Source organism: Pelodiscus sinensis, chromosome 27 (assembly GCF_049634645.1).
Source record: "Pelodiscus sinensis isolate JC-2024 chromosome 27, ASM4963464v1, whole genome shotgun sequence".
Classification (NCBI taxonomy): Eukaryota; Metazoa; Chordata; order Testudines; family Trionychidae; genus Pelodiscus; species Pelodiscus sinensis.
Window position 1 is genome coordinate 3,198,814 of NC_134737.1, and position 26,799 is coordinate 3,225,612.

The 26,799-nt window shown below is 46.8% G+C and overlaps 2 protein-coding genes across 6 annotated transcripts in view; one reads left to right on the top strand and one right to left on the bottom strand.

The window, feature by feature from the left end:
* Positions 1 to 9,218, bottom strand: part of LOC102461299 (uncharacterized protein C6orf132) — a 31,683-nt gene extending 22,465 nt beyond the window's left edge. For all 5 annotated transcript variants that reach the window (XR_012897879.1, XR_012897881.1, XR_012897880.1 and 2 more), the window contains exons 1-2: positions 8,950 to 9,218; positions 891 to 1,006 (exon numbers count right to left, since the gene is read on the bottom strand). Coding sequence is in view for 2 of the 5 variants with exons in the window: in XM_014571377.3 (XP_014426863.2) it covers positions 891 to 1,006; positions 8,950 to 9,085 (252 nt within the window). In the remaining 3 variants the exon portion in view is untranslated. The remainder of the gene's footprint in view (positions 1 to 890; positions 1,007 to 8,949) is intronic.
* Positions 9,219 to 16,136: 6,918 nt separating this feature from the next.
* CIMIP3 (ciliary microtubule inner protein 3) lies at positions 16,137 to 26,687 on the top strand. Its single transcript, XM_075910058.1, has 2 exons — positions 16,137 to 16,309; positions 26,266 to 26,687. The coding sequence occupies exons 1-2, from the start codon at positions 16,268 to 16,270 to the stop codon at positions 26,680 to 26,682; spliced, it is 459 nt and encodes a 152-aa protein (XP_075766173.1). The 5' UTR covers positions 16,137 to 16,267; the 3' UTR covers positions 26,683 to 26,687.
* The last annotated feature ends 112 nt before the right edge of the window (positions 26,688 to 26,799 follow it).

Here is a 26,799-nt window from a genome sequence, read left to right on the forward strand (position 1 = left end):
ACGTTGCTTAATGCACTGCTGGAAGGTACTCAGATAAAAACCAACATCAGATAGATTAGTGCAGTGACCATTTTTATTTGGCGTCATTTAGAACCATCCTCCAGGGACATAATCTGCAGAAAGGGTCTGATTCTCTAGGGATTTTACAATTCATTTCTGCAGAACCCAACTAATTTAATCCCTATGAATTACAGAGTTCTCCCATCAGACACCCAGAGGAGAATTTGCTTTTGGGACTGACAGACACCGATATCCACACACAGACCCATAAATACCAATTTGTTGCAAAGTTCGTCAGTCCCATGTCACCACGGACACGCCAGCATTAGGACATTGACTGCTCCTTTGTTCCATTCAGCTCAAGGGGGTTTTGCTCATTTATACATCCCTGCTTAGAGCTCTGCCCATTTCTCTTTCCCCACTACTGCTTCATGACTTCGCCTCACTAAGGAGGATCTCCTCACTGAGCCAAGGAGAAGGTGTGATGCGTACCAGTCAAATCAGAACACTGCACTCGCAAACTGATCCAGTTTTACTACCAACGCTCTCAGCTTCCTATTTGCACCAGAAATGCCAATGTTTATCAAGACCAATGTAACTTACCTCACCTCACCCCTTCTTGCCTGCAGAGTTTGCATATGCCCATGACAAAGGATAGGCTCAGATCATCTCTCAGTCCCTCCCTGTACCGATCATTAAAAGTGGTTTTGCTTCCCATCTGACTTTTTCCTGCACAGAGAGGATGAGAAATAGACCAGGGACCGCACCCATCTAGCTGGCTCTAAACACCGTTTGCTGGTCTGGCAAAGCAAACTCTTTTGACCTTGTAATGCCTGTGCAGTTAGACCCCTACATTCAGGAAAATAATTAGGAGCATGAAAAATACTCACGAGAGGTAGGAAGGTCAGTAGCGGTCGGACTCTTGGGCGAGGTTTAAGCGTTGCTGTTCCAGAGTCAGTCGCTCTAGTAAGGGGATTATCCTCATAATAGAGTTCCACAACATCACCTAGAAATAAGGAGAAGAGGACCTGTGAGACAGGAATAAATGTCACTGCTGTCAAAACCAAACACCACTGTCGAAGAAGCAGGGTGGTGAATCTTGGGTGGTCTCCGCCTGGCAACGGGTTGGATTCCATCTGTTTGGGTAAGAAACCCAAAGTCTGATGTTTCGCCCGATCTCATGGCATCTTCAGCTCAGTTTTGCTGACCCACGAGAACAGGCTTGTCGATGCTTTCGGGTGTTTGGGGAAATCAAGGTCCTTGGTTCTGATACTTACTGTGGTCCATTAGAATCCCTTCATGGTGCAAGTCAGCTTCTGTCTGACTTTTCCTTAACAGCAGAGGTGTCAGTCTGCTGGTCAGTTTAGAATTAGGTTCTCACTTGCTTAGGGGCCATGTTTCCAGTGTTGATTAGCTTTGGGGCACCTTAGGGAAAGGCGCCTAAAGAATGACCATAATTAAGGTAAATGGAAATCATCAACAAATTAAACGTGGAGGAAGGAGCCAGAATGAAGCTGACTGCAAGACTTGGTTTGCGCTTTTCTCACCAGCTCCTCTTGCAATAAATATGCAGTCATTAGGCCCCTGATCCTGCAAACACACAGTTGTTTGTACAGTCGGCCCATTGAACGGAGTGGAGCTGCCCCATGTCACCACTTGTAAAACACCATGGCACAGCAGGTTATCTTGCAGCTCTCGTTGTAGGAAGAAAACACTTCTTAATAAGAAAAGGCGAGAAGAGAGCATGTGAGCCTAAAGAACACAGATAAACAGAACAGGCGTGGTCTAGTCTGAGTGGGTTATTTTTACTGCTATTCAGCGTTAAACATCCATGGGGGCTAGGGAGGGGCAGACTTATAAAGCTGGCATCCGAGTTACCCTTTGGGAGGGAGGAGATTCAGAAACCACTAGAAAAAACAGCCGCTTGGGCGGTGACACTTTCTCTGACATTCCCCCCTGCTTATGTAAAGTCACTTGGCTGGTTCCACAGCTGGATCATTGACTGGCCTTAGCACCCAGATTGTAGGCAAAGCTGAGAGACAGCGTCTGGCTTTTTCTGTGCTGGATGGATGGATTCTGGAGGTGACTGAGATCCACTGACGGCCTCTCTCTAACCCTGTCAAGGAATCCCTCCTCAATCCTGAGCTATTACCCTGCACTCCTGCCCCCATCCTGACAGCTGCAAATCCATATGAGTAGGGGGGGGGTCCAACATGCGACCTTTACTGCTGGTATTGTAGGCTGCCCTATCTCTACAATGGAGTCCTGTCTTTTAATCGTGCCCCAGAGAGAGCCCTTCATGTTGTTCAGCAGTATCCCAGCTCCCCGGGTGTGGCCACCTTCACCAGCCGCTGCTTTTCTCAAGCCCTTTGCCATGAACACCAACCAAAGCAAAGGGTGAGCAACCATCAGCCTCTCCCCCACAAGGATTTGTAGGGGCACAGCCTGCAGAAAGAAGGGGGACACACCAGGGTTTTGCCAGCAGCTACAGGGCTTTCCTTCTTGCACTTCACTTTGCTGCCCAGGCCATTCTAAAAGGCAGCCTAGAGCGGGCTTTGGATGAGTTCAGAGATCACAATGCTCCAGGTGGGGTCAAGAGCAGGGACTGAACTGGCATTTCTAGACCTGAAACCATCAGACTTTTCTGGGGGAACCATCATCAATTTAGGGCCAGTTTTAGAAGTAACTTACTCGAATGTTTTACTACACAGGAAAAAAAAAAAAAAAAACCACAAAAGCAAAAGACAACCCAGCAAACCCATGGAAGCGTGTCTCCGAGCCTGCAGACAAGATTTGCAGGGGTCGTGCTATGGTGTTAAAAATAGCAATACAGATGTTCCAGCTTCAAAACCCACCCCATCTTGCTTGGCTTCATAGCCAAAGTAGAAGCAGCTACATAAAAGTTTTTAGTGCTACAACGCGAGCCCCGGTCACCTGAGACAAATTCTGAAACTTATCACAGATTTTTAAGTTTAACCCAAAGATGCTCTTCACAGTGTTTAATACACATACCAATGACATTGATATTGATGAGGTAGGGTGAGGGGCGAAGTTAAATTTCTGGCCAACAGTATCTAGTCAATGCATGCAGCACTAGATTGAACCTGTTCTGGTTGGGCACTTGGAGACATGCAGCCAAATTCTGCCCCCACCAACTCCAGTTTTACAACGGGGCTGTCTCCAGTGAATTTGCAATTGTAGCAAATCAAAGTACAAATGCACCTCCACACATCTCTTCTAAATAAAACATCATGCACTGGAGGGACAAAGTGAGAAAATACCTTGGCCATGTTTTGGTTGTTCGCTATAGAGAACCTAGTCAAATAACGAACACCACAAGTGGAACACAAACCCAGATATCGATATTCAACAAAAGTGCTTCTTTAGTCCCTGAAAAAAAAAAAAATCTTTGTTGCTGTTGCCATCAAATCCAGAATTGGTCCAGTGCTTCCTTCCAGTACATATTATAGCAACATAATGGGTGATAAATAACACAAACAAAAGGAAGCCTAAACACACCCTCTGAGTGAAATAGCATTATCCCCATTTTACAGATGTGTGTGGCATAGTTAACGTGACTTGGCCGTGACCTCTGAAGGTGTTGGAACAGAACTGGCAAATAACCAGTCCTCTGCTTTTAACACTGGATCACACCTCTCTCCCAATTGTGCTGTCTGATGGTAAAAAGAACCCATAATTTATTTTAATGAAGTTGTGTGGCTAATTAATAGCATGAATTAAAAGGCAAAGGCACCACTGGGTGTAAACCCCACCTTTGCCAGAAGGACAGCTACTGAATAACTTGCTATCAAGAAAATTAAAGCAAAGCAGGCAGGTTTCAAAGGGGAGGGGGAGGGAAAGGTATATAAAATAGGTACAGAGATAAACATGGAATCGAGTCCACTCCCATTGAAATCAATGAGATTGTTATACATTTCCATGGGAGAGAGGGCATTAGGGTATTATGTAAATAGCTTTTTAAGTTGGGGAGCATGATGCTCACATCTAGAATCCTGGGATTGGAAGAGACCTCAGGAGGTCATCGAGTCCAGCCCCCTGCCCAAAGCAGGAACAACCCGAACTAAATCAACCCAGCTAGGGCTTTTGTCAAGCTGGGACTTAAAAACCTCTAGGGATGGAGATTCCACCCCCTCCCTAGGGAACCCATCCCAGTGCTTCCCCACCCTACTAGGGAAATAGATTTTCCAAATATCCAATATTCCACCTCACCACAGAGGAATCGAAGGTTCAAATCCTACACATGGGAGGACCATCTAATGATCCCATTTCGTTTCTGTGGGTTATATGGCTAGAAAATTAGGGTTGTGTAATCTGCACAAACAAGTGAAAGGGATGGGCTGCATTTTTTTTTGCCTGAAAAGCTCATTGTGGTTTTCATTCAAGCAAGAATCTCTTTCTATAAAAGGAGACACCTATTTGTGTTTTGTCTTGCCAGCCAGTTTGCATCTGAGATTATTGGACTAGCTGGTTGCCCTTGTAGCCCTGCAAACCGGTGGGAAAAAAAACACCCATTCTCTAAAACTCAGTTGTATCTTCACAGCCTAGTTTTCCCCCTCAATGACCAAATCAATCACCATGAAGCAACAGACTCCCTCCCGCTAGAAGGTCCTGCAAATCTGTGGCTCTCCACTGTATATCTGCAGGAATCTGACATCTAGGATGCAGATTCCTGCAATGCTGATATCCACAGCTCCTTTTGCAGATACAAATTTTGTATCTGCCTAGGGTTCCATCTGTCAATGCTAACAGTCTGACACATGCCCCAGATGGTTAGCTGAAGAAAACGCAATCCAAAGGATTGTTCGTGTTCTCAGGTGTCTGTCATGGAGCGTGCTTTGCATGCAATTGCAACATCCTCCAAAGCCTATATAAGCAGAAAGCAAAACACACTTCTCTTTGGAGAAAAACAGAAGCAAGGAGATTCTGGGTTTGAAACCAGAAATATCTGGAAAAAAGTTAATTTTCATCAAAGATTTGTCAATTTTATTTATTTAGTAAATGGGGGGGGGGGGGGGGGGAGAAGGGGAAGAATCATTTCCTGACCAGTCCTATTAACAGTGCACCTCTGCCAAGCTTGGATTTTGTATTCACACACACACACACACACCCCCACCCCTCCCCAGGTAGCTGAGGATGAAAAAGGAGATTATGGATGCTTCTAGATGTTCAGAGAGCTTGCAGGAATGCCACGTTATTCTTCGTTTCAACATCTGCATGGGCGAGCCTGGGTGCAGTGAGTCAGCCACAAATGCCATCCCAATTAATAAGATAAAACTCAGCAAGCTTGGCTGATTGCATTTCTCACACCATGTCCAGCACCGTCGCCATGTTGGCAGAGCTCGCTGAGAGCAGCCTAATGTGCTCTAGAGGCATGCAGTCTTCAAGCTGATCCTCAGAGTAGGAGACAACCCTCCCTGGGTAGAGGGAAAAGTTGTTCCCAAAAATGGTGGTGTCTCCATCCACTATACCACATCACCCACATGCCAGGCACTAACAGAGCAGGTCGCACAGTGGTGTTATGCTTCCAGCTTCAACAAGGACCATGGAAGGGAACACACACACGAGGTCCTTAAAAGCAGAACTTCCCCTGCAGGTCAATGTTCAGGCCCAAGAGACTGCGACAGCGGTTTCCTTTTATAAACGGTTCAAGGTGTGATTCTCACTCAAATCTAAAGCAACTTCACAGAGCTCTTGACTCAAACAGTTCAATTAGTTTAGTAGAGACTGAATGGTCCAGGGGCTCCAAAAATTATTTGAGCCTTAAACTAAACAAGACACTAATTGAAGTCAGTAAGAGGCTGGATTGCAGACCACAAACTGTGCAACAAAGTTATTAAGAATTTGCAGACTTTTAAGAATCTTTAGGAAATGTGCCTGAATGCTTCTGATGGGGGGGGGGGGGGGGGGGGGGGGAGAAGAGAGAAAAAAAAGCCATGGAAAGGAAAATGCTTGTACTCAAATGAAATTAATAGGTAGCAAGTTTTAAAACAAACACAAAAAAGTATTTCTTCACACAATGCAGTGTCAACTTGTGGAACTCCTTGCCAGAGGATGTCATGAAGTCTATATGACTATAACGAGGTTCGGAAAAGAGCTAAATAAATTCATGGAGGTTAGGTCCATCCATGGCTATTAGCCAGAATGGGCAGGAATGATGTCCCTAGCCTCTGTTTTTCTGGAAGTGGGAAACAGGGGAGGGATCACATGAGGATTACCTGTTGTGTTCCCTCCCTCTGGGACATCTATTTGTCAGAAGCTGGGAATGGGCAACAGGGGATGGATCACTTGATTCTCTGTTCTGTCCGTTCCCTCTGGGGGCACCTAGTATTGGCCACTGTTGGCAGACAGGGCACTGGGATAGATGGACTTTTGGTCTGACCCAGCCTGGCCGTTCTTATGTTTCTTGCCAGATAAACAGGATTTTCCTGTTTAAAGACTACCAGCCATAAAAGTTGTAATGGCTCAGTGTTCCCCCCGACCTTCCTCTCCAACTACATGCATATGAGCTGTATTTTAACACTCCCATTGGAAGCAGTTGCTCCTTGGATTGTACTTTGGGCACCTTTGGCTACAGAATGTATTCCGGAGACATTTGCAGATGTAACACTGCCTTGCTTTAGAAGTATCCTGGGTTTGAACAGATGCCCTTCCCCAAAGGCAGAACTGCCTCAAAGAGTCAGTTATGTGACTTGACAGAGGCTACTCACAATCTGTAATATTGTAATTACAATGGTTGCATCATGGATGGTAGGTGTAGCTGGAAGCTAGCGTAGACATAACTGAGGAAGGGGGTGGCACTAGGGACTAAATTCAGGAATCTCTGAGTCAGATGCACGCAAAACCTACACCCTTTTCTTGTTGCTTAACTGGTGTTTACTTTGCAATATATCTGATGCAAAACTAGGGTGGGGATTAGCATAAGCAGTGGAGCACCTTGTAGCCTATGAAACTATGCAGTAAATGTGCTAAGAAAGGGGCAAAGATACAAGGCAGGGCTTTGATCAGGAGGAACACAACGATTTATAAACCCAAACTTCAACTAAATCTGTGCCTAGGCTGTTCTTCAGTGTGGCAACAACAGGCCTAGGATAAATACTCCAAGAAGTCTTAACATGCTGGCTTGGAGAGAAAAATAAAATCCAAAAAACCCACACACCACCCTCAATTTAGTACATAGACTGCCTTAGATAAAGTATTACAGTGCTAGAGCTACTAATGGCCAGATCATGCAACTCTTATTTATGAGAGAGGTATTTCAAAACTCACAGCTCTGAGTGTGAGCCAGAGTCCCTTGTGCTTCTAGTCCTATTGACTTTGAAAGATACAGGCACAGGGCTGAGGCCTGCTTTGATAGTTAACCAAAAGCACTGCCACTTTAAAACAAAACCCATTGACAGGAAAAATGAGCAAGTCCCTCTTTGGATTTATAGTGACAATTAGAAGGGAACAGTTGCAAATAAAGTCTCATCACACTTAAAATAGTACCTATTATCAGCTCATCTGAATTTCACCAGTGTAAAGTCTGGGGCTATGTCTAGACTGCAAGCCTCTTTTGAAAGAGGCCCTTTTCGAAAGATTCTTTTGAAAAAGCGGCTCGCTTCTTCGAAAGTACTGATTGTAGTCTGGATGCTCTCTTTCAAAAGAGGCTTTTTCTCAAGTGAGAGTACCCAGGCAGTCTGGATGCTCTCTTTCAAAAAAGCACGGTTTGCATTACATAGCGCCTTTTTTCGAAAGAGCACTTCTGAAAAAAGGCGTTCGTCCTTGTAAAATGAAGTTTTCCACGGTCAAAAAAACTGGCGTGTTCTTTTGACTTACTTGCAAAAGAACGCGGCAGCAGTCTAGACACGAGAAGTTTTTTTTTAAAAAAAAAGGCCACTTAAAAAAAAAAAAAAAAAGACCCTGTAGTCTAGACACACCCTGGATGTAAGCTCCAGCCCCCCCATGGCTAGAGCACACAGAAACTACTAGTCTGGGCCTCCCTAGGCTCTGCTGTGTGAGGGTTATGTGGGGAGTGTCTTTGCTTCTTGGGGGTAGGAGGGCACACATTAGTGAGGGTTTTTTTCCTTTTTGCTTCTCATCTGTGTGCAGCCCCGAACTGTTTTTCCTGTGAGTCTGAGGTCCCCAACCCAAAAAAGGTTCCCCACCCCTGACATAAAGCCTCTATCTTTAGCTAACACACTAAGAAAAGTTACAGAGCTAGATAAACAATACGTCCACCTCTGAGTTTACAATTTTGTATTGGAATCTAAAAATGAAATCCACATTCTGTTCTCAGTACTTTGTTTCAGCTCTAATAAATATTTTATCTGGCACTATCCCACCTAAGCCTCCAGGATGTGAAATCTACAATGAGATACAAATAAAATCCACACAACAAACAAACTTCAAGTTTCTCAAAAACAAGGCACACTGGCTACCAATACATGTCCAGAAGTTCATTTAATACCTAGGGAAGAGCAGATCAAATGGGTTAGCAAAGACTAGAACAAAGCAAGCCACAGACCACCTTCTTCAGAGCTCTGAGAATCTCCCACATATTAAGCCAGGGTCTTCATGCCTCTTGGGAAGAATTTCCCAAGATTGGTTAGCTATTTAACTTGTTCAGAAGCCTTTGGCATTTCTTTACTGAGTTTATCACCACCCATTCTGAGGATCACAGGTTCCAACATGTCTTCTATGAAGCTGCTTAGCTCTAACAAATACTTCCCATGCTCTCCCAAACTGCTTGAATGATTCAAAGTGCTCTGTCTAGCAGCATTCATACTGTCCACACTACAGCTCCCTAACAAGTCCATCACAGTTGTCTGCTCCATACCAGGATTAGCCAGCCACTGCTTGGATTCAAATCAGGAGGCTAGAGAGGCCAGAGGATGATCCGATTTCTTTATTGCCTTTCTCCTGAACACCCAAATAAAGAGAGATACTCACCGGGACCACCTTGGCCATTAGAGGTGATTTCTTGAGAGAAAACCCAGGCTGGATTTGTGGTATAGAGGGAAGTGTTGTTGGTGTTGGCATGTTTCTTCCCAAAGAGTTTGCTAAACGTGCCCTGGCTCTTCTTCATCTTTGTTCAAATCACCTGCCGTGCTCTGCTCAAGTCTCTAATGTTTCCTTTAGCAAGACATGTTTTCACTTTGCTCTATCACTATCCAGCTGAAGCTACGCCAGGTGCTGATCTGCGGAGCTACCTTTTCAGCTGCTTTAAGGGTAAACACCTGAGTAGGTAGGGCTGGCTGTTCTTACCTGGCCACACCCCTCAGCAGCTCCAGGCTGGGTCACGTTTCTGTCTTCCTGCTACAAGGAGCCATTGTTAAACTCTCCAGCTCCTGCTGCTCAGGGATGTTTCCCAGAGCTCTCGGAAACACTTGGATACCCAGGAGAGGATCCCACAGGGCTGTAAAACTGCCCATCTGCTCTTCTTTGGTCTTGATAAGATCATGTTCACTTCCCCTTCTCCCTGCTGCTTTTCAGAAACAAACTAGCAGCAAAAAGTGTTAGTCAACTTGTGACTTTGTTTCCCGGTTCATCGACCCATTTATCTGTCTCTTCGGGGGCACTGAAAAATAAATCCTAATGCAGAGTCAGTCACACCTGTGTGGTGCTACAGTTGATTAAGCATCTTGGTCAGGCTAGTACATTCACTGAGTCAGGGTAGCAGAAGCAGGTAAGTCTGTGATTTTTCTCTTTTTATGATTCCTTCCTTCTCCTCACTTGTTGCTGCTTTGCTCACCTCTTGTCTGTTTATTCCTCTGTTGCATGAAGTCTACATCTGAGGGGCATGCTCTTATGACCCAGGACTGTATTTGCTCTCTTGCTTGTAGGGTGCCTCTTGTAATGGGGCCCTAATCCTACTTTGAGATCCTAAGGAGCTACTGCAATAGAAATAATTAACAGCTGTCTTAGGACAACTGATTAACCTCTTTGCACCATCATGTATTTTCCACAGCTAGATTTTAATTTAGATAGTGTGCTAATAGTAAGAGCCTGATCCTGCAAGCTGAACCATACTGAAGGGCAAGCCCCCGCTCCCTGTGCAAATTCCTGATGCTTTCCTTCAGTGGAACTGTGTCTAGGTAGAAGAGCCTGCCTGTGCGGCTGATTCCATAGGACTGGCCTAAATCAGTCTGAGAACTAGTTAAAGTTTATGGCATTTGACCCCAACTATAAGAACATTTAGCCCAGTATCCTGTGCCCCGACAGTGGTTAGTACCGTAGTGTCAAGATATAGAAGTATACAGAACAGGGCAGTTGGAATGATCGACTGCTGTCTTCTCCTTCTGGCTCCAAGCATCTTGCTGCTTCTCTACCCATGCTAGCTAATAGCCACTGATGGATATATCATTCAGGAACTTATGTAGTTCCTTTTTTTTTACCCAGTTATACCTTTGGCCACCACAATATCCCATGGCAAGGAATTCCACAGATGACTTGTACAGTGTGTGGAAAAAGTACTTCCTCTTGCTTATATTAAACCTGCTGCTCATTGATTTCCTCATGTGACCCCATTTTTTTGTATTTTGGAAAAGGGTAAATAACACTATATACCTGATTTTTGTCTTAAGTACAAAAAATAGGTATAATTCTTTGAATTAATCTCCAACATTGAAAGCTGTTATATGTAGGACAAATAAATATTGCAAGTTAATGAATAATAACGTCAGTTAATTATAAATCTTGGGAATTCCATGCCATTTTATGCCTTCAAAAAGTCATTCAAACATTAACTCTGAAAACACTGCTGTAAAGCGATGAAGAACGTATTAGCATTATTTATACATCCAAGTCAGCTACTAGGATCAAAATATATGTAGGTTTTCATTATTATAGTAAGCAAGACAATTTACCCGGCATTGCTTGGCTCCCTAACTTGATTTTTAGTTTTTGGAAAATAAAATGGAAATGTTCACACGTCATTGAAATCATTGCTCTGGGCTGTGGAGGAGGGGTTCAGGATGGAGGCTGCCCCGGGGAGAGAGGACAACCCCAGGCCTTTCTTACCGCAGCAGCTTGGGGCCAGCTGAGAAGTGCCTCTCCATGGCTGCTGCAGCTCCAGTGGGCATAGCTGGGGAAGGGGAACATCTCCCTCTGCTGAAGTAGGTCCAGGTTCATCTGCCCTCCTACGCTCCCCAGCCAGAGTGAGGAATGCAGCAAACTGTGCACTTTCCCCTCACTCCCTGATGAAGGGGAACAGCCGGCAATGTTTCCATATGAACTTGGGGGGGAGGGGAGAGAAGGGCTTCTTCAGTCCTTCCTCCCTAAATGGCGTGTGTGTCCCTGAGGCTGGGACAGTCCTGGGGTGGAGGGCAGGCCTCCAGTCAATTCCTTTCACCTGCCTGATGATTCTGTCTCTTTTCTTTGTGGGATCTGAGGCTCCGTCTACACTGCAGCTCTTTTCCAGGTTACAGGCAGTCCCCGGGTTACGTACAAGATAGGGACTGTAGGTTTGTTCTTCAGTTGAATTTGTATGCAAGTCGGAACTGGCGTCAGCCGCTGCTGAAACTGATCAGTTTCAACAGCGGCTGAATCTGGACACCAGTTCCGACTTACATACAGATTCAACTTAAGAACCCCAGGCGTCCCCAAGTCAGCTGCTGCTGAAACTGATCAGCAGCTGATTCCAGGAAGCCCGGGGCAGAGCAACTCTGCCTCGGGCTTCCTGTAGTCAGCCGCTGGTCAGTTTCAGCAGCGGCTAACTTGGGGACGCCTGGGGCAGAGCAGCTTGGGTGCTGCTGGGTTGGTCCAGTAGCGCGGCCGCTCCTCGGCACTACTGGACCAACCCAGCAGCACCCCAGCTGCTCTGCCCCAAGCGTCCTGATTCAGCCACTGCTGAAACTGATCAGCAGTGGCTGAATCAGGACTCCTGGGGCAGAGCAGCTGGGGTGCTGCCGGGTTGGTCCAGTAGCGCCAAGGAGCGGTGCTGCGGGACCAACCGGCAGCGCCCCACCTGCTCTACCACAGGCCCCGGGCTTTGCTCCACGTCTCCCTGATCTGCTGCGTCCCCTCCCAGCAGACCAGGGAGACACTGAGCAAAGCCGCGGAGGACCCGGGGCCGGACCCGCGGCCACTTCCAGATCAGCTGGAAGCGCTGCGGGTCCGGCCGGGTCCTCCGCAGCTTTGCTCAGCGTCTCCCTGGTCTGCTGGCTCCCCCAGCAGACCAGGGAGACGGGGAGCAGCTTTTCTCGCCCCGGAGGAGGCGGGCGGCGGGACCAGGCGTCCCGCAGCTCCAGTCCTCCGGGGTGAGAAAATCCCCGTTTGTAACTGCTAGGTCCATAAAAGGCTATTAGCCAGGGGGTAATGAATGGTGCCCCTGGCCTCTGTTTGTCAAAGGCTGGAGAAGGATGGCAGGAGACAATTTGCTTGATCATTGTCTTCGGTCCACCCTTTCTGGGGCACCTGGTACTGGCCACTGTTGGCAGACAGGACACTGGGCTGGGTGGGCCTTTGGTCTGACCCAGGATGGCCGTTCTTTTTTTGATTGAGGAAATAAAATCTATTCTTAACTCTGTTCTGTTTTACCACTGTACTTGTGTGTGTGTTCCCCCTGCATTTCTTCTCTGTTTTTATTGCATAAAAGTAAACACATGTGACCTATGAACTAAGTAAATACTAAGCAGAGGGCATGTTAGACGCAGATCATGAAGAAAAGCACAAGGCTGAGGAGGGAAAACTCTGGTTCTCTGGAAACTCCTCTCAGCTGAGAACCTGTCCATCAAGTTTTCTCTGAGCTTCTCAGGGGCTGGGGAGAGGCATCTGCATTCTCTGGCTATGGAGCTGTATACTTTCTGTCTGCAATTATTTTTCTTTGTCCAGCCGTTAAATGTTTTTCCCTGTCTCCACGAGCAGCCCTGATGGCAATTCTGTGCCTAAGAATGCCCATTATCGACTGTAGGAATGGCTTCTTTTGTGCTTTACTAAAATTCAGCAGCAGAAATGTGGGTTGTGATGTGATTTGAGGGAGCAGTTCCACTAACTCAGGCAATAAAGGGACCAGCGGACAACGGCCTGGAACATTTTCTCCAGTGGAGGGCAGTGCTTTCCACAAACATATGCAAATGCTTAAAATTAGGCACCTATCTAAAAATAGTCTGATTTTAACATAGGAGCTTCAGAGACATAGCATTTCCTTCGGAGCGGCTGACCATTTGTATTTAGGTGCCTGTCTGGAGGAACCCCTGTATTGCCTCCACGTATCCATCCCATAATTGCATATCACCAGTCACACCTATACTTTCACAATGACACCGTCCATGAAAAGCTGGTCTATTTATGAGCACCTCAGCTATCAATAGAGAGATGTTTAGAATTCCAACAGAGACAGCTCAAACATTCCACATGTGCAGAACCCCACCAACTTCCTGATGGTTAGTCAGAAATAATAAATGCTGCTAGGAAACAAACCCTGCAGGCTGCCAGAGAGAACACAACAGGCATGGAATGTATGGGGTTTCATTTGACATTCTAGTAACCTGTGACGTCGCTACAGGTGAAACCTCTCAACTCTGGCCCCCTCTGGATCAGTGCCAAAGCAGAGAATTTGCTGAACAATGGGAGGTCAATATCGTCTAGCAACATTACCAACACTTCCACTGCTTCCTGGGCTCTTAGAAAATATTGAGGGTGGCTGTAAACAAAGTTTATGGGACTGCAGGAAACTTGGTCACACCCATGATAAGTGGATATCAGGCTAACGAAAATCATGCCGGTCCATGGAGGTTGGCGAACCAAAGAATGCCAGGCTAGGGAGGTTCCATCTATAGTGTTCCCAATTTCCCAAACACCTCTGCCATGACAGCAGCAATGCCATACAGAAAGTTTGATATATTTCCTCAGTGAGTTATTTTAGGAAAGGCAGGTGCATGTTTGCTTCATGGCTTAAAACACAATACCTGTGGCAGCTTCCCTAACTCAGGATCACAAAGAATAGTAATAGAGATGTCGGAGATAGCTGGGAGTGTTGGTTGTGTAGGGTTTGAGAAGAGAGTCTACATAAAGCTCATCACCTAATAAACCATCTTGTTAGTCTTTAAAGTGCTACATAGTCCTGTTTTTTGTTTCAGGAACACAAGACTTCTGTGGAATACCTCTGATTGCATGAAGTGTGTTATTCAGGCAACAGTGACAAGAAACTTTGTTATCTGTCCAGGAACTTGTGTAAATATATTATGCAATCTGCCCCTGCAGAGGTGTAGTCTCTCTCTTCTCAGAGTTAGCTGTAAGAAATTGATGCTATAGCTCCTAGACAGCCAAGGAACAAAGCAATCATTGTGGCTTTGACAGCATTATCAATGTTATATTTCATAGGTGTGGCATTGCATCTATAAATGACTACCAAGCAAAATATCTGAAATTTTCAATGGATTATAAAACCCAAGGAAAATGTCTCAAATGCTTTAAAAAAAAATTCAAGTGAACAGTAGAGTTACTAAATAGGAATGTACAGATTACTTGATATACATACAAGTAGACAGACTTGTTAATGGGGTTAGATAACATAGGGCTTTGGAGATGTGAACACATCCAAATGGAATGCTAAGTGTTAACATCTGCATTCTTAATATGCATGAATTTTGAATAATGCATGAGAACATCCATGAAAATACTGGAAATGAACATAATCTGGCACTGGGCAAAAGTGTATCCACATTTGGAAAAACAGCTTGTATTCACAGCCAATTTTTCAAACAAAGAAGATTTTCACTTTCAGGCAGTTAGTGATTATTAACTAGTCAGGCATAAAACTTGCAAAGTACTTTTTTACCACAGAATGAATTAGTCCTTTAATAATATGTTCCCGATATGTATATTCTTGAGTGATTTTGCTGAATTATCTATTCTTATGAAAGTAAATAGCTGGCGAGAGGCTGAGACGATAACATTTGGTCCATTTGTCACGGTAAGCCAATTCTGAATGTGCAATTCTTGAGCTGAAGAACTTTTACTTTAGTGTAAATCTGGTTCATCACTGATAACATGCGAAAGAGGCTTTTTCTTAGGCTAGACTACAAGCTTCTTTCGAAAGAGAGCATCTAGACTACAAGCAGATTTATCAAAACAGAGTCTAGACGCTTTCTTTTGAAAAAGCACAGTTTGCATTTACTAGCACCTTTTTGTGAAAGAGTACTTTCGAAAAAAGGTGTTATTCCTCGTAAATTGAGGTTTACCGCGATCAAAAAACTGCTATGTTCTTTTGATTTACTTTTGAAAGAACACGGGTGCAGTCTAGATGCAGGTGAAGTTTTTTTTGAAAAAAGGCTACTTTTTTTTAAAAAAAACCTGTAGTCTAGACACACGCTTAGAGATGCTTAAAAAAAAAGATCCATATGGGGATGGGGGTGGATCATTTACCCCAGAATTATTCACTCAGTAAAAAAAAATGAATTAAAAAAAGTCTATAATCAGAATGGCAGCTGCGCATGGGAACAAAGTAGAGTTTTGCACTGAGCAGTCCTTGCTATTCCTGCCAGTGGTTCACTAGACAAACTATCCTTATGGGATTGTAACGCTCAGAAAGGCAGAGCTGCTGGGCATCACATACTGGAAGCAAGTGAACTCTTTTAGCTTTGTGAACATTCTCAGAGGCGTGGCCCTGTTAGTCTGTATCTGCAAAAACACCAAGGAGTCCTGTGGCATCTTACAAACAGATTTGCTAGGGGCATAAACTCTCCGGGTAAAACCGCTTCAGCGTTTGCCCTGCCAAATCTGTTGGTCTGTAAGGTGCCGCAGGGCTCCTTGTAGCCTTGCCGTTTGGAAGGGGAGCCCCGGGTCCTTTCATTAGCTGTTCGAGTCTCTTCTTTCCTGCTAGGTTATACGTGGGACCGACGGTCGCTCGTCTCGTTCCCGTCCCTGTGCGGAATGCTTTTTGTCATGTGCACCGAGGGTGTGCACCACCCGGAGAAGCGAAGCCTGCGGGCGCGCGGCTCAGCGGCGGCAGGGCGGGAGGTGAGTCGCCCCTGAGCGCGGCACAAGCCGGCAGCCCACGGGGGACGCTGCTTGCCAGAGGTAGGCAGGGTCCCTCCTCCCCTCCAGCCACCAGCACACTCAGCAGCTCGTCTCGCCCTCCCCAGCGCTGCCTCCCTCCCGGCCCCCCAGCTGACGCCTGGCCCGAGTCACAATGGCCCGGCCCCGCAGCGCCGGGCTGCGCGCAGAGCGACCGGCCACCATGCGCGCTGCCGCGCCGGGCTCCCCCGGCAGCTCCCGGGCGGCTTAGAGCGGCTGCAGCCCACGGGCGGGGCTGCCCGGCGGCGGGATGACGCAGCCGGGGATCCCCGCAGGGGGGGGTCCCTCGCAGGTAGGAGCCCGCCGGGCCGATGGGCTCGGCAGAATCCCCCGGCCTGGCCCCGCTGGGCAGAGAGCGCCTGGCCCAGGGGTCCCCCACGTGTGTGCGCGGCAGGGCAGGTGCAGCAGCAGCGTTCAGCCTGGGGGGATGGTCAGAGCAGGGGCCACCCGCAATTCGAGGATAGAGGAGAGCGGGGGGAGGGGAGGAGGTCACCGCTGACACACAGACCAGTCACTTGGGGGCCTCGCACAAATAAGAAGCAAAAACAAACAACCCCCCAAAACAAACCAAAAAAGCCCCTCACTGACATGCCGGGACTGAGAAGGAGACAGACACGTCCCACATTCCCCTCCCACACCAGAGCCCGGAGGGGACCAGCCTAGTAGATTTTGTAAGCTCCAGCCCCATGGGAGGATGGCAAGAGGGTGGGCTGGAGCACCAGCTGGGGCTCCCCACTGCTGGGGTGGGGGTGGGGGGAAGCTCCAAGCCTCAGGGGCTAGATTCAGGCAAGACAGGGGCCAGATCCAGCTCCTCCTAGGGCCTTAGGTTCCCCACTCCTAGAATAGAGAATTAGACAGAAAGTTCCATTTTCAGAAGTGACTCTGACCTTGTCTACACACGGTTTTAACGCCAATGGTTTCACTTGTCACGTGGATGCAGTTATAGCTGTCAATATGTGGCTGTTGGCCTAGTTTATCCTTTTATGGGACAGGAATATAAGATACTAGTATAATCACCTTAGTGCTGGTCTAACTCAACCCACACCAGGGCTTGGACTGGCGTAACTCCCCCTAGTACACTCCTAGCCGAAATGGCTCTTCTGGCACACAATCTACATGGAGATTAGGCCGTAGGCATAGACACCACAATTTTTAAAGGTATTTTGTCATTGCTGCACTCAGCGTTGCAAAGCCAAACTGATTTAGGAGCCTGTTAGGCTCCTACGTGTCTAAATCTCTATTGACAATGGGACATGGGATGATTTTGAGAATTTTGTCCTGGGTGCTTTCCTGATGAGTATGTGGAAAGGTCCCAGCCTTGAAGAGGTTGTCAATCCACAGAAACCCTGCAGTGTGCTCCTTGCATACCTATCTCTACTCCTCATCTTCTTTGAGTTCCTTCCACAGCCCTAACACCAAATATTCAACCTGCTGCTGCAGCATCCCTACCATTCTGGCAGTAGGGATTGGGTGAATGGTACTTTATGTGTGTATTATCTAGGGATGTAACTGGTTAACCAGTTAACTGGGTAAGCATCACCCAGTAAGGTTACTGGTTAACTGGTGGCCCGGCCAGAGCAGCCCCTCACTCGTGATGCAGTGGTCCCAGCCTGCACAGCCCCCACCTGCGGCAGGCTTGGCCTGGCCTGGTTGAAGTAGCTCGTGGCATTGCAGGTCCAGCTGGGCTGGAGTAGCCTCTGCCTGTGGAATCCCAGTTAAGTGGTTAACTGGTTAAACATATTGTAACATTTAACTGGTTAACCAGGTTTTAAATCCCTAATGTTATTTTTCCCTATGAATTGTGAGAGGAGCCATTTTTTAAACCTGGATTGCAGCAAACCATGATACATCTGGGCTGCCAGGGACACTGCTAACGTGCTGCACAGCTGGCACATGTAAGCTGGCTTTTGTCCCTTGAAGGCTTTCTCATTCATAGCAATATTTGTTTATGTAACGGCCTTCTCCTGAAGTACCTGGTGCTACCTGCTGTTAGGCTAATGCAATTCCTGTTATTCCTTAACCTCATCTCAAAAGTGCATGTGCATGGTTACTTAGGTGTATGTCACCTGCTGTGGTAAGCTATCAAAAGGGTCTTTGGAAACCAGCTGGATAACATAGAAAATACATTGAATTTGGAACACCTACTGTTTTGCTGCTCTGGAAAGAGCTGTGATGTTTGTGGAAATGCAAAGTGCCTCATGTCTTCTGGTTTAGTCACCGACCAATGCTTGAGAACAGATGAACCCAAGCAAGGTGACTCTGGTACTTCCTGTGTTGTCTTTCCCTATGAATTGAGAGGAGTCTTTTTTCCCCCTTTCTGTTTTAGTTTTAACCCATGTTGCCAAGCCTCACAATTTTATCTCCATTCTCATGATAGCTGGCGTTTTTCTTGAAATCCCGGTTCCTTAAGGGTATGTCTACACTGCACAGCTATTTCGGGTAGCTACCCCGTGTCTACACAAGCTGCCTGTTATTTGTAAATATTTTTTGAAATAATGGGTGTGCTATTTCACCATCCTGGTAAACCTCATTGAGGGTTAAGGGATGGCTCAAAATAGTGTGTTATTTCAAAATTTGGCACTATGTAGATACACCAAATTTAAAATAAGCTACTTCGAAATAGATTTGAAATAAGATACGCAATTTGCGTAGCACAAATTGTATATCTTATTTCGAGTTTAGGGTGCTGTGTAGATGCAACCCTGATGTCACAAGAATCTCAGCTTTCCTTAAAAAAAGTTTCTAGCTGTCAGGGTTACAGAGAAAAGCTTGAAAGTAAGATCCAAATGCATCTTAAAAGTTCAAAAACCAGAAAGCACATAAAAAGTACCCAACCTCCATTTTTTTAAAATGTGTGATTTTAAAGTCACTCTCATACTTTTCAGAATCTGACTCATGATTTTTGAATATGCTAGGTGGCTGGTACTGGGAAGCAAAAGATCTCCTTTATAGTCACCACTTATTGCTTCAGTTTTTTCCCCTTGTATTTCATTTTTCTCCACAATCATGTCTTTTAGATCAGGAATATAATAGATGTTGAAATTTTATTATCTGATGTGGTTGATTTAGAGGGTGTGGTAGTTGCCTGCAGCATCTTTGATATTTACTAATCTCAGGCCTCCATCTCCATGCACGGACTTTAGCAAGAGGTGAAAACTACAGGGGAGATGAGCAAGAAAATAAGGTCCATCTGGGGCCAGATTTTCAGAAGAGCTCAGCACCCAACATGTATTCACTGTCTTAGTACCCAAGGTGGACATTTTAAAGAGTGTTGGTGTGATGATGTGTCGGGGTTCCTCCGACGCGGCACCCCCATAGCAGCAAGAACAGACTCCACCAGCAAGTAGAATAGAGGAGGTTTATTGCTTCTTCGGGATACAGCACAGAGTAGACGTGATGTGTCTACAGGCGTCTGGGCCAGGATGCCTCTGATCCCTTGAGATGGGCTCCCTGAGCCCCTAGATTCTAGCCCCTCCTTAGTCTGTCCCCTTCATGGTTCTAGCCCAAGCCTGACACTACATCACAGTTGGTAGTAAAGTACTAGAACAATTCCCTAGAGTTGTGGTAGATTCTCCATATCTAGCATCTTTAAATCAAGATTGGATTTCTTTTAAAAGCTAGCTCCCCTAGAAGTTACGGGCTTGATGACCCCCGGCCTGCCTGCCCCTGTCTCCGGCATCACACGAGCAGGCTGGGGGATGGGTCTGGGGGACTCCTCTGCAGCATGACAGGGCCAGGGAAGGCAGTTTGGGAAGGCAATGCCTTCCCCTGCCTATGATCTCCCTTGCATGGGCAGTGGGTGTTTGTTGTTACCGCCGGTGCCTGTCACCCGCCCAGCACTCGGGACACTGCCCACTTGGAGACTGTCGTTCCCGGAGGAAATGCCATCCCCCCACAAAGTCAAGACGCTTCAGAGTGGGGAAGAGGAGTCCCCAAATCATGTGTCAAGCCTGTGGGTCCATAAGTCTGGAACATGCTAACCTCTCACTTGCAAACTGCAGCTAGGTCAGATCCAAGGTCCAGCCAAGAGTCTTCATCGTGACTTCAATGCATTCGGGATTAGGCTCTTAGGAAGCGGATACGCTTCTGAATTTTAGTGGCATTCTGGGAATATTTTAGAAGGGAAGATTTTTCTCTCTCCCCACTAGCCACCATTGAATGGAAGCCAAATGGAAGTACTAACCATTGGGAGACACAGCTGAATCTGAGCATCTTTCAGGCTATGTCTCACTGCGATCTTCTGGAAAAAGATATGCAAATTGTGAACTGCAATTTGCATACCCTTTTCCGCTTTTTTTTTTTTTGAAGAGGCTTTTCCGACATTTGGCCCATCTACACTGGGCCAACTGTGGGGAAAACCTCCTCTTTCGGAAGAGCCTTTATTCTTCATAAAAGGAGGAATACAAGACTTCTGAAAGAACATGCTCGCTTTTTTGGAAACTGTTCCGAAAATGCGGACGTGCTCCCTGGACGTGGCAGAGTTTTTCTGGGATACCAAAAAACTCTGTAGTGTAGGCATAGCCTCAGAAACAGACCCTTTAAGAAAAGGGTCATGCTGTGAGGGTATCCAGGCCTCTGGCAGCTGGCTGTTTGGGGAGTGGGTGATAGGAACTGGGGGTAACTTTATGGGGTGCCTCCCTCTTCCCTCATAGACAGTGGGCAATTTAATTTATGTAACCATTTTACTGATCTCCCTGTTAGGTGAGTAATAGGTTTATGTCCCAGTAGTCAGAGGCAGATAGGCCAAAAATAAATCCGTTGAATAAGCCACAGCGTCATGGAAACCTCTTTACATGGTTAAAAATAAAGCGAGGCGCCACAGACTTTTTTTTAGGATGTACAAGTAATAATTGTGCCAGGGAAACGTGGTTCCCATTTGACCTTTCTAGGGATCACAAGCCTCCTCTGAGAAAAGTGGCCTATCCCAAGCCGCTCTAAGTCATGGTTAAGTAGCAAAGGCAAAAAACATCATGTCCCTGCCAAGAAAGCTTCAGGTTCCCAGGTGCAACAAAGTCAGAGCTGGGGTGAGTGTCGGGGCAGTTTGGGAGGAACAGAATTGCTGGGAGATGTAGAGCCACTCAGTACGCTCAGTATGTCTACACTGGCAGCTTCTTGTGCAAGAACTGTTTTGCGGAAGAGTTCTTGCGCCAAAAGTCTTCCACAAGAGCATGTCTACACTGTCATGTGCTTTTGCGCAAGAGCATCTATGGCAGTGTAGATGTTCTCTTGCGCTAGAAAGCGCTGATGGCCATTTTAGCCATGGTGGTTTCTTGCACAAGAAATTCATGTTGCCTGTCTACACTGCCTTCTTGTGCAAGAGCTCTTGCGCAAGAGGGCTTCTTCCTCATGGGAGGAGGAATAACTTCTGGAAGAAGCCCTATTTTCCAACGCTGCACTGTAAATTTACTTGCGCAAGAACGTGCATGAAGTGTAGACACCCAGCAAGTTTTTGCGCAAGAAGGGCTGTTCTTGCGCAAGAAGCCGCCAGTGTAGATGTAGCCTCAGGGTTTTAGCTCTGTGCTAGAAGACTGACCCGGCCTCGCTCAGGTCTTTCTCCCCCGTAATTTTTGTTTTTTGGATAATAGAATGAAAATGTCCAGGCTTCATTTCAATCGTTGCTCTGGGCTGGGGCGGGGAGGAGGGGTGCAGTGTGCAGGCTGCCCCAGGCAGAGAGGACAGCCCCAGCCTTCTCTCACCACAGCAGCTTGGGGACAGCTGAGAAGCTCCTCTCCGTGGCTGCTGCAGCTCCATTGAGCACTGCTGGGGGAGAGGTGAATGTCCCTCAGCTGGGTCAGGTCCAGGTTCATCTGCCCCTCTACGCTCCCCAGCCAGAGTGAGGTATGGAGCAAACTGTGCACTTTCCCTGCATTCTTTGATGAAGCTGGCTATGTTCCCATGTGAATCAGGGGAGGGGGAGCTTCAGCCCTGCTGCCAACCCTAAAGGGCACCTAGGGAGTGGGAGACTTGGCGGTCCTGGAAGGTTGGGTACCCCCAGCCAGCCCCTTTCACCTGCCTAGTGGTTCTATTTTCCGTAGGGTTTCTGAGAACCAATCCCATTCCAGGCACATCCCATTATCCTGGCACACCCAAACCCTGACCTTGCTCTAAGTTAGGATAAGAGGAAGCTGTATGTCAGATTTGGTGGTCGTATCTCTTACCGTTTAGGAGGAGTTCTTGAATAGACAGTCAGTCAGACAGATAGGTTCTCTCAAATATATAGTAGATGTGCCAGGCATATTTTACTTCTGAGGGATGTTTGTACCTTCCCCAGGCAACCTGCGTTTCTGACCCCTACGTGCATTTAAACCCTCGTTCTATTTTCCTTCTTTCAGAGAATTTCACACTAGCACAAGGTGTGGCATTGGCAGCCCCACACAGGGCTGGCCCACAACATTTTGGTACCTGAGGCGGGGAGTTCAAATGAAGCCCCCATGGCCCCTTTTCTCCTGCCTTCCTGTTATGTCTCTTGGGCCCTCCCTCCTCCAGCACACACTCCAGCATCTCTGGGCATCTGGAGCAGAGAGAATACCTATTCACCAGCAGCAGACACAATTTCCTACACTCTGGGTCCTAGTGGTGCCCCCCCAGTTCACCTCATGGTAAGGCCAGCCCTGGCTACACAGAACACACACAGCCAGGCAAGCATTCCCCGTGCCACCACGTGGGTACGCCTCAGCGGAGAGGGATCCCCTCCAGAGCTGAGAGAGGCATTTATGGCTTGCTTGGTCCCTGACATGCCAGCATGGGTTCTAGCTGGTTGCAGTTCTGATGTTAGGGAAGCAATCTGATGTCAGTGGGTATCTGATCCATTAGGAACTAGGGATGTTAGTGTGTTGTCATTTACATGATTAGCTGGTAAACCTGGATTTATTGGTTAATCCCAACGATTGCACACACACCCTCCCCTCCCACTGCCTCTGTATCAGAGGCAGGAAGGGGGGGGGAGGGCAAGAGGGAGCTGGTGTTCGGGGGAGAGCCAGCTTAAAAGTTGGCTTCCTGTGGGCACTGGCTCCTGCCTGCCTCCCCTGCTTGCAGGTAAACGTGTAACCACTACAAAATCCAGTGGTTGCACATTTACACACATACACTTTAACATCCCTGTTAGGAACTGGGACCACCATCTGGTTGGTCATTAGCCTCTGAGAAATGAGTTTGAGGGTACAGGTTGACCCTTGCTTGTCTGGCACCATCAGGACCTGGCCAGTGCCAAAGCAGAGAATTTGCCAGACCATGGGAGGTCAATATTGTCTAGCACAGGGCTACTCAACTTTGGAAACCCCGGGAGCCACAGTGATACTCCCAGCACATGCCGAGGGCCGCAACTTAAGTGTGGTTCTATATACATGCAAATATATATGCAAATAGTTTCTTTCACACTGACAGGCATGAATACAAAGCACTTCCCTGCGCTCCCGGCACCTCTTCCCTGGAGGCTAGAAACGCTGATACCCCGTACTCGTCTGTTCCACTGCTCACCCTGCCTGGGAGATGCCTTGCCGTTGTGGAGCATTTTCCCAGTGGAGGCCACATTCAAAGGATTCCACCCGTGGGCCGCATGTTGAGGCCCGCGTAAACCCAAACCTCATCATGGGCCGTAGGTCGCATGTGGCCTATGGGCCGCATGTCGAGTAGCCCTGGTTTAGCAGCATCACCAACACTTCCACTGCTTCCTGGGCTTTAAGAAGACATTTAGGGGTAAATTAGAGCAAAATCACAGCACAGAACACTGAGCGATAGTAGTGGGGGGCTGTAAACAAACTTTCTGGGACCGCAGGAAACTTGGCCACACCCATGATACGTGGACAGCCAGCTCACTAACATCATGCCGGACCACGGATGTTGCTGGACCAGAGAGTGCCAGAGAAGAAAAGTTCAACCTGTAGCAACATCTGGTCCTGGCTGAATTCAAACCTAGAAGTAAAGGGTTGAGCATTCCCATTTCCAGTCACATGAGCTCTCTTGCTACCCGTGCGCTGCCCCCTGTGCAGTAGTATCCCAGCCCGGATGTGTGTGTCATAAAGTTGGTAATAAATGATTTCTGACAAGAGAATGAATTGCTTTGGGAGGAAACGAAAGTCTAAATTCTGCGAGCGGAGGAACATGTTTGCATGCTATGTTTTAGCCCGATGATAACGTGGCACACTTAGGCTACGTCTACACTGCACCTCTCTTGTGCAAAAGCCTATGCAAATGAAGCACGGATTAGCATATTGCTGAATGTCATTTGCATAATTAATTAGGGGCCATTTTCACGCAAGAGGCTTTTGCACAAAAAGGAGCTGTGTAAATGGCTCCTTTTTGCGCAAAATCCCCTCTTGTGCAGGAGCCGTTCCTGAAAAAAATGAGGAAAAACAGCTCTTGCACAAGAGGGGTTTTTGCGTAAAAGGGAGCCATCTACACAGCTCCTTTTTGTGCAAAAGCCTCTTGTGCAAAATGCCCCTAATTAATTATGCAAATGAAGTGTGGCAATATGCTAATCCGTGCTTCATTTGCATAGGCTTTTGCGCAAGAGAGGTGCCGTGTAGATGTAGCCTTAAATGTGAATCTGTTCACACTGTTTGCAGTAAGAATCCCATGGCTTCATAAACCATCCCTGGGTATAGAACTGAGACTCATCTATGCCAGAGAATTATCCTCTGGCCCTTTATTCCTGCATGCTAGGGATAGTTCAAAATACATGAGCACAAGTAGTATGTGTGATCAGGCCTGCCCCACCTTCTGCAAAGAGATCACTGAGTGCAAATTTGGAAGCTGGAGGTTTCCAAATATGTGCGGCTGGAATAAGAGGGTGAGCTAGGCAGCATATTTTGGGTGTGGGCCCATTGTTGGCTGAAGACACAAGGAACACGTAGATCTGTATAGATTGCTGATAAGATTTATGGATTCACATTTTCCTCTTTTGAATATTTGTGTGCAAAATAAAAATAGGCCCACTGAAGCATGTGCCAAGGTTGTGGCTTGGCTCTGCAAACCCACATACAAGTGGCACAAAAATGCATTGCATGGTGAGGCATCAAGGAGACAAAGAGCAGGCACAACAGTGTGATTAAGGAGTTGCAAATAACTTAACTGATAGGGATGTGAAGGAGTAACCGGTTAACCAGTAATCATTACCTTACCGGCGTGCTTACTGGGGTTACCTGCTGCTCCAGCAGCCCACAGTGCAACATGGTCGGCCAGTTTACCAGTTAAACATATACTTCAGTTTAATTAGTTAACATTTTAAATAGGATTTTGCATCCTTATTAACTGGTGGTTTCGCTTCGCTGACAGCTCAAAAAAATTAAAATAGTGAAAGTGAATTTTTGGCGTGAGTGCCTGGGCGGGGAGGAAGTTCTTGCAAATTGAAAGAGGCAGGAAAACGTTGGCTTCAAATGAAGCATTTCATGTTGGTCATTTTTAACGCTGTAACATTCATAAAAGGGAGGTGCCGTGCCCCTCTTGTAACTTGTTAAAGTGCTCAGTTGGGACCTAGGAGACCCAGTTTTGAATCTTTGCTCTGGACCTGGAATTTGAATGCCCGTTGCCCACATCCTATGTGAGTGCCGTAAACAGTGGGGTATGTGCTATCCTGGAGTGGGGGGCCTCTCCATCTGTTTTGTTAAAGTTGTTCTATCTACTAAGTAGTTTAGAGAGTTTGTGCATCTGTGGGCACATCTGGAACCCTCAAAGACCCTCTTCCTCAAAGAATTTACAGCGGTTTTGAAAGAACCGCGTCTAGATTGCTTGCTTTTTTGAAAAAAAAACCCCTCTTTCGAAAAAGCAATCAGAAGATATGCAAATTTGCACCAAATTTGCATATCTTCTTTCAAAAGAAAAACGTAGTCTAGACGTGCCCTGACTGTCTTTCTGTCCGTCCATCTGTGAGCCTGTTTGTTCAAGAACTCCTCCTCCTAAACAGTAAGAGCTAAGACCACCAAATTTGCTATTTAACTTTCTCTTATCCTAACTTAAAGCAAGGTCAGGGATTGGTTGTGCCAGGAGAATGGGATGTGCCTGGAATGGAATTGTTTCTCATAAAATGGAAAGGGAGGGGTCTGGTAGGCAGGCGTTATACTGCAGAATGACCACAAGGGGGCACCAAGGGGACTGGAACAGTTATAACGCCATTGGGTTGACGGAGCAGGGATGGAGGAAGGGACTATTATTTTTGGGTAGATGGTAAAGAGAAAGAACATGAAATTGCTAGAATTCTGTGCAAGAAAAAAAAAAGGATTGCAATGTCTCTTTTTGCATGACTTTTCACAGATCAACAGGGCTCTGAAACCTGGCCCTCCCATCAATCCCTGCAAGAGATCAAAAGGAAGAGAAACAGCCAAAGCATTACAAGATTTTTCTTGCCCGCTGCGCACATCCAAGGAGCAGTCCTCTCCAATAGGCTATCGTAAGGACCAATCTTTAGCCGCTATGTTTGTTCCTTTCGTCGTACACCCTGGGAGCCATAACCCCGATTCACTCAAGTTTGTCTTCTATAAATCGAATTACTCTAATTCGTATGCTCCGTTTTACACTGCACAGAAGCCAACCTGCGGGTACCGGTATTGCCAGGACACTGATCACACCAGGAAGGTGATAGACGTAGAGTGCGCAAACATCGTCAAGTGGAGACCCATTGTTGGGACAAAGCCACAGTTGGTTGCAATAAAACCAAAGCAAGGAAAGTGACCATGTGCCTGGCCCAAGCCTCTCGTTTGTGCAGATTTTTCTAGTGCAGTGCGTAGGTTGATCGGGTAAGGTGCAACTTACCTGGATGGCTCCAGGACACCGGGAGAGATACTGCAG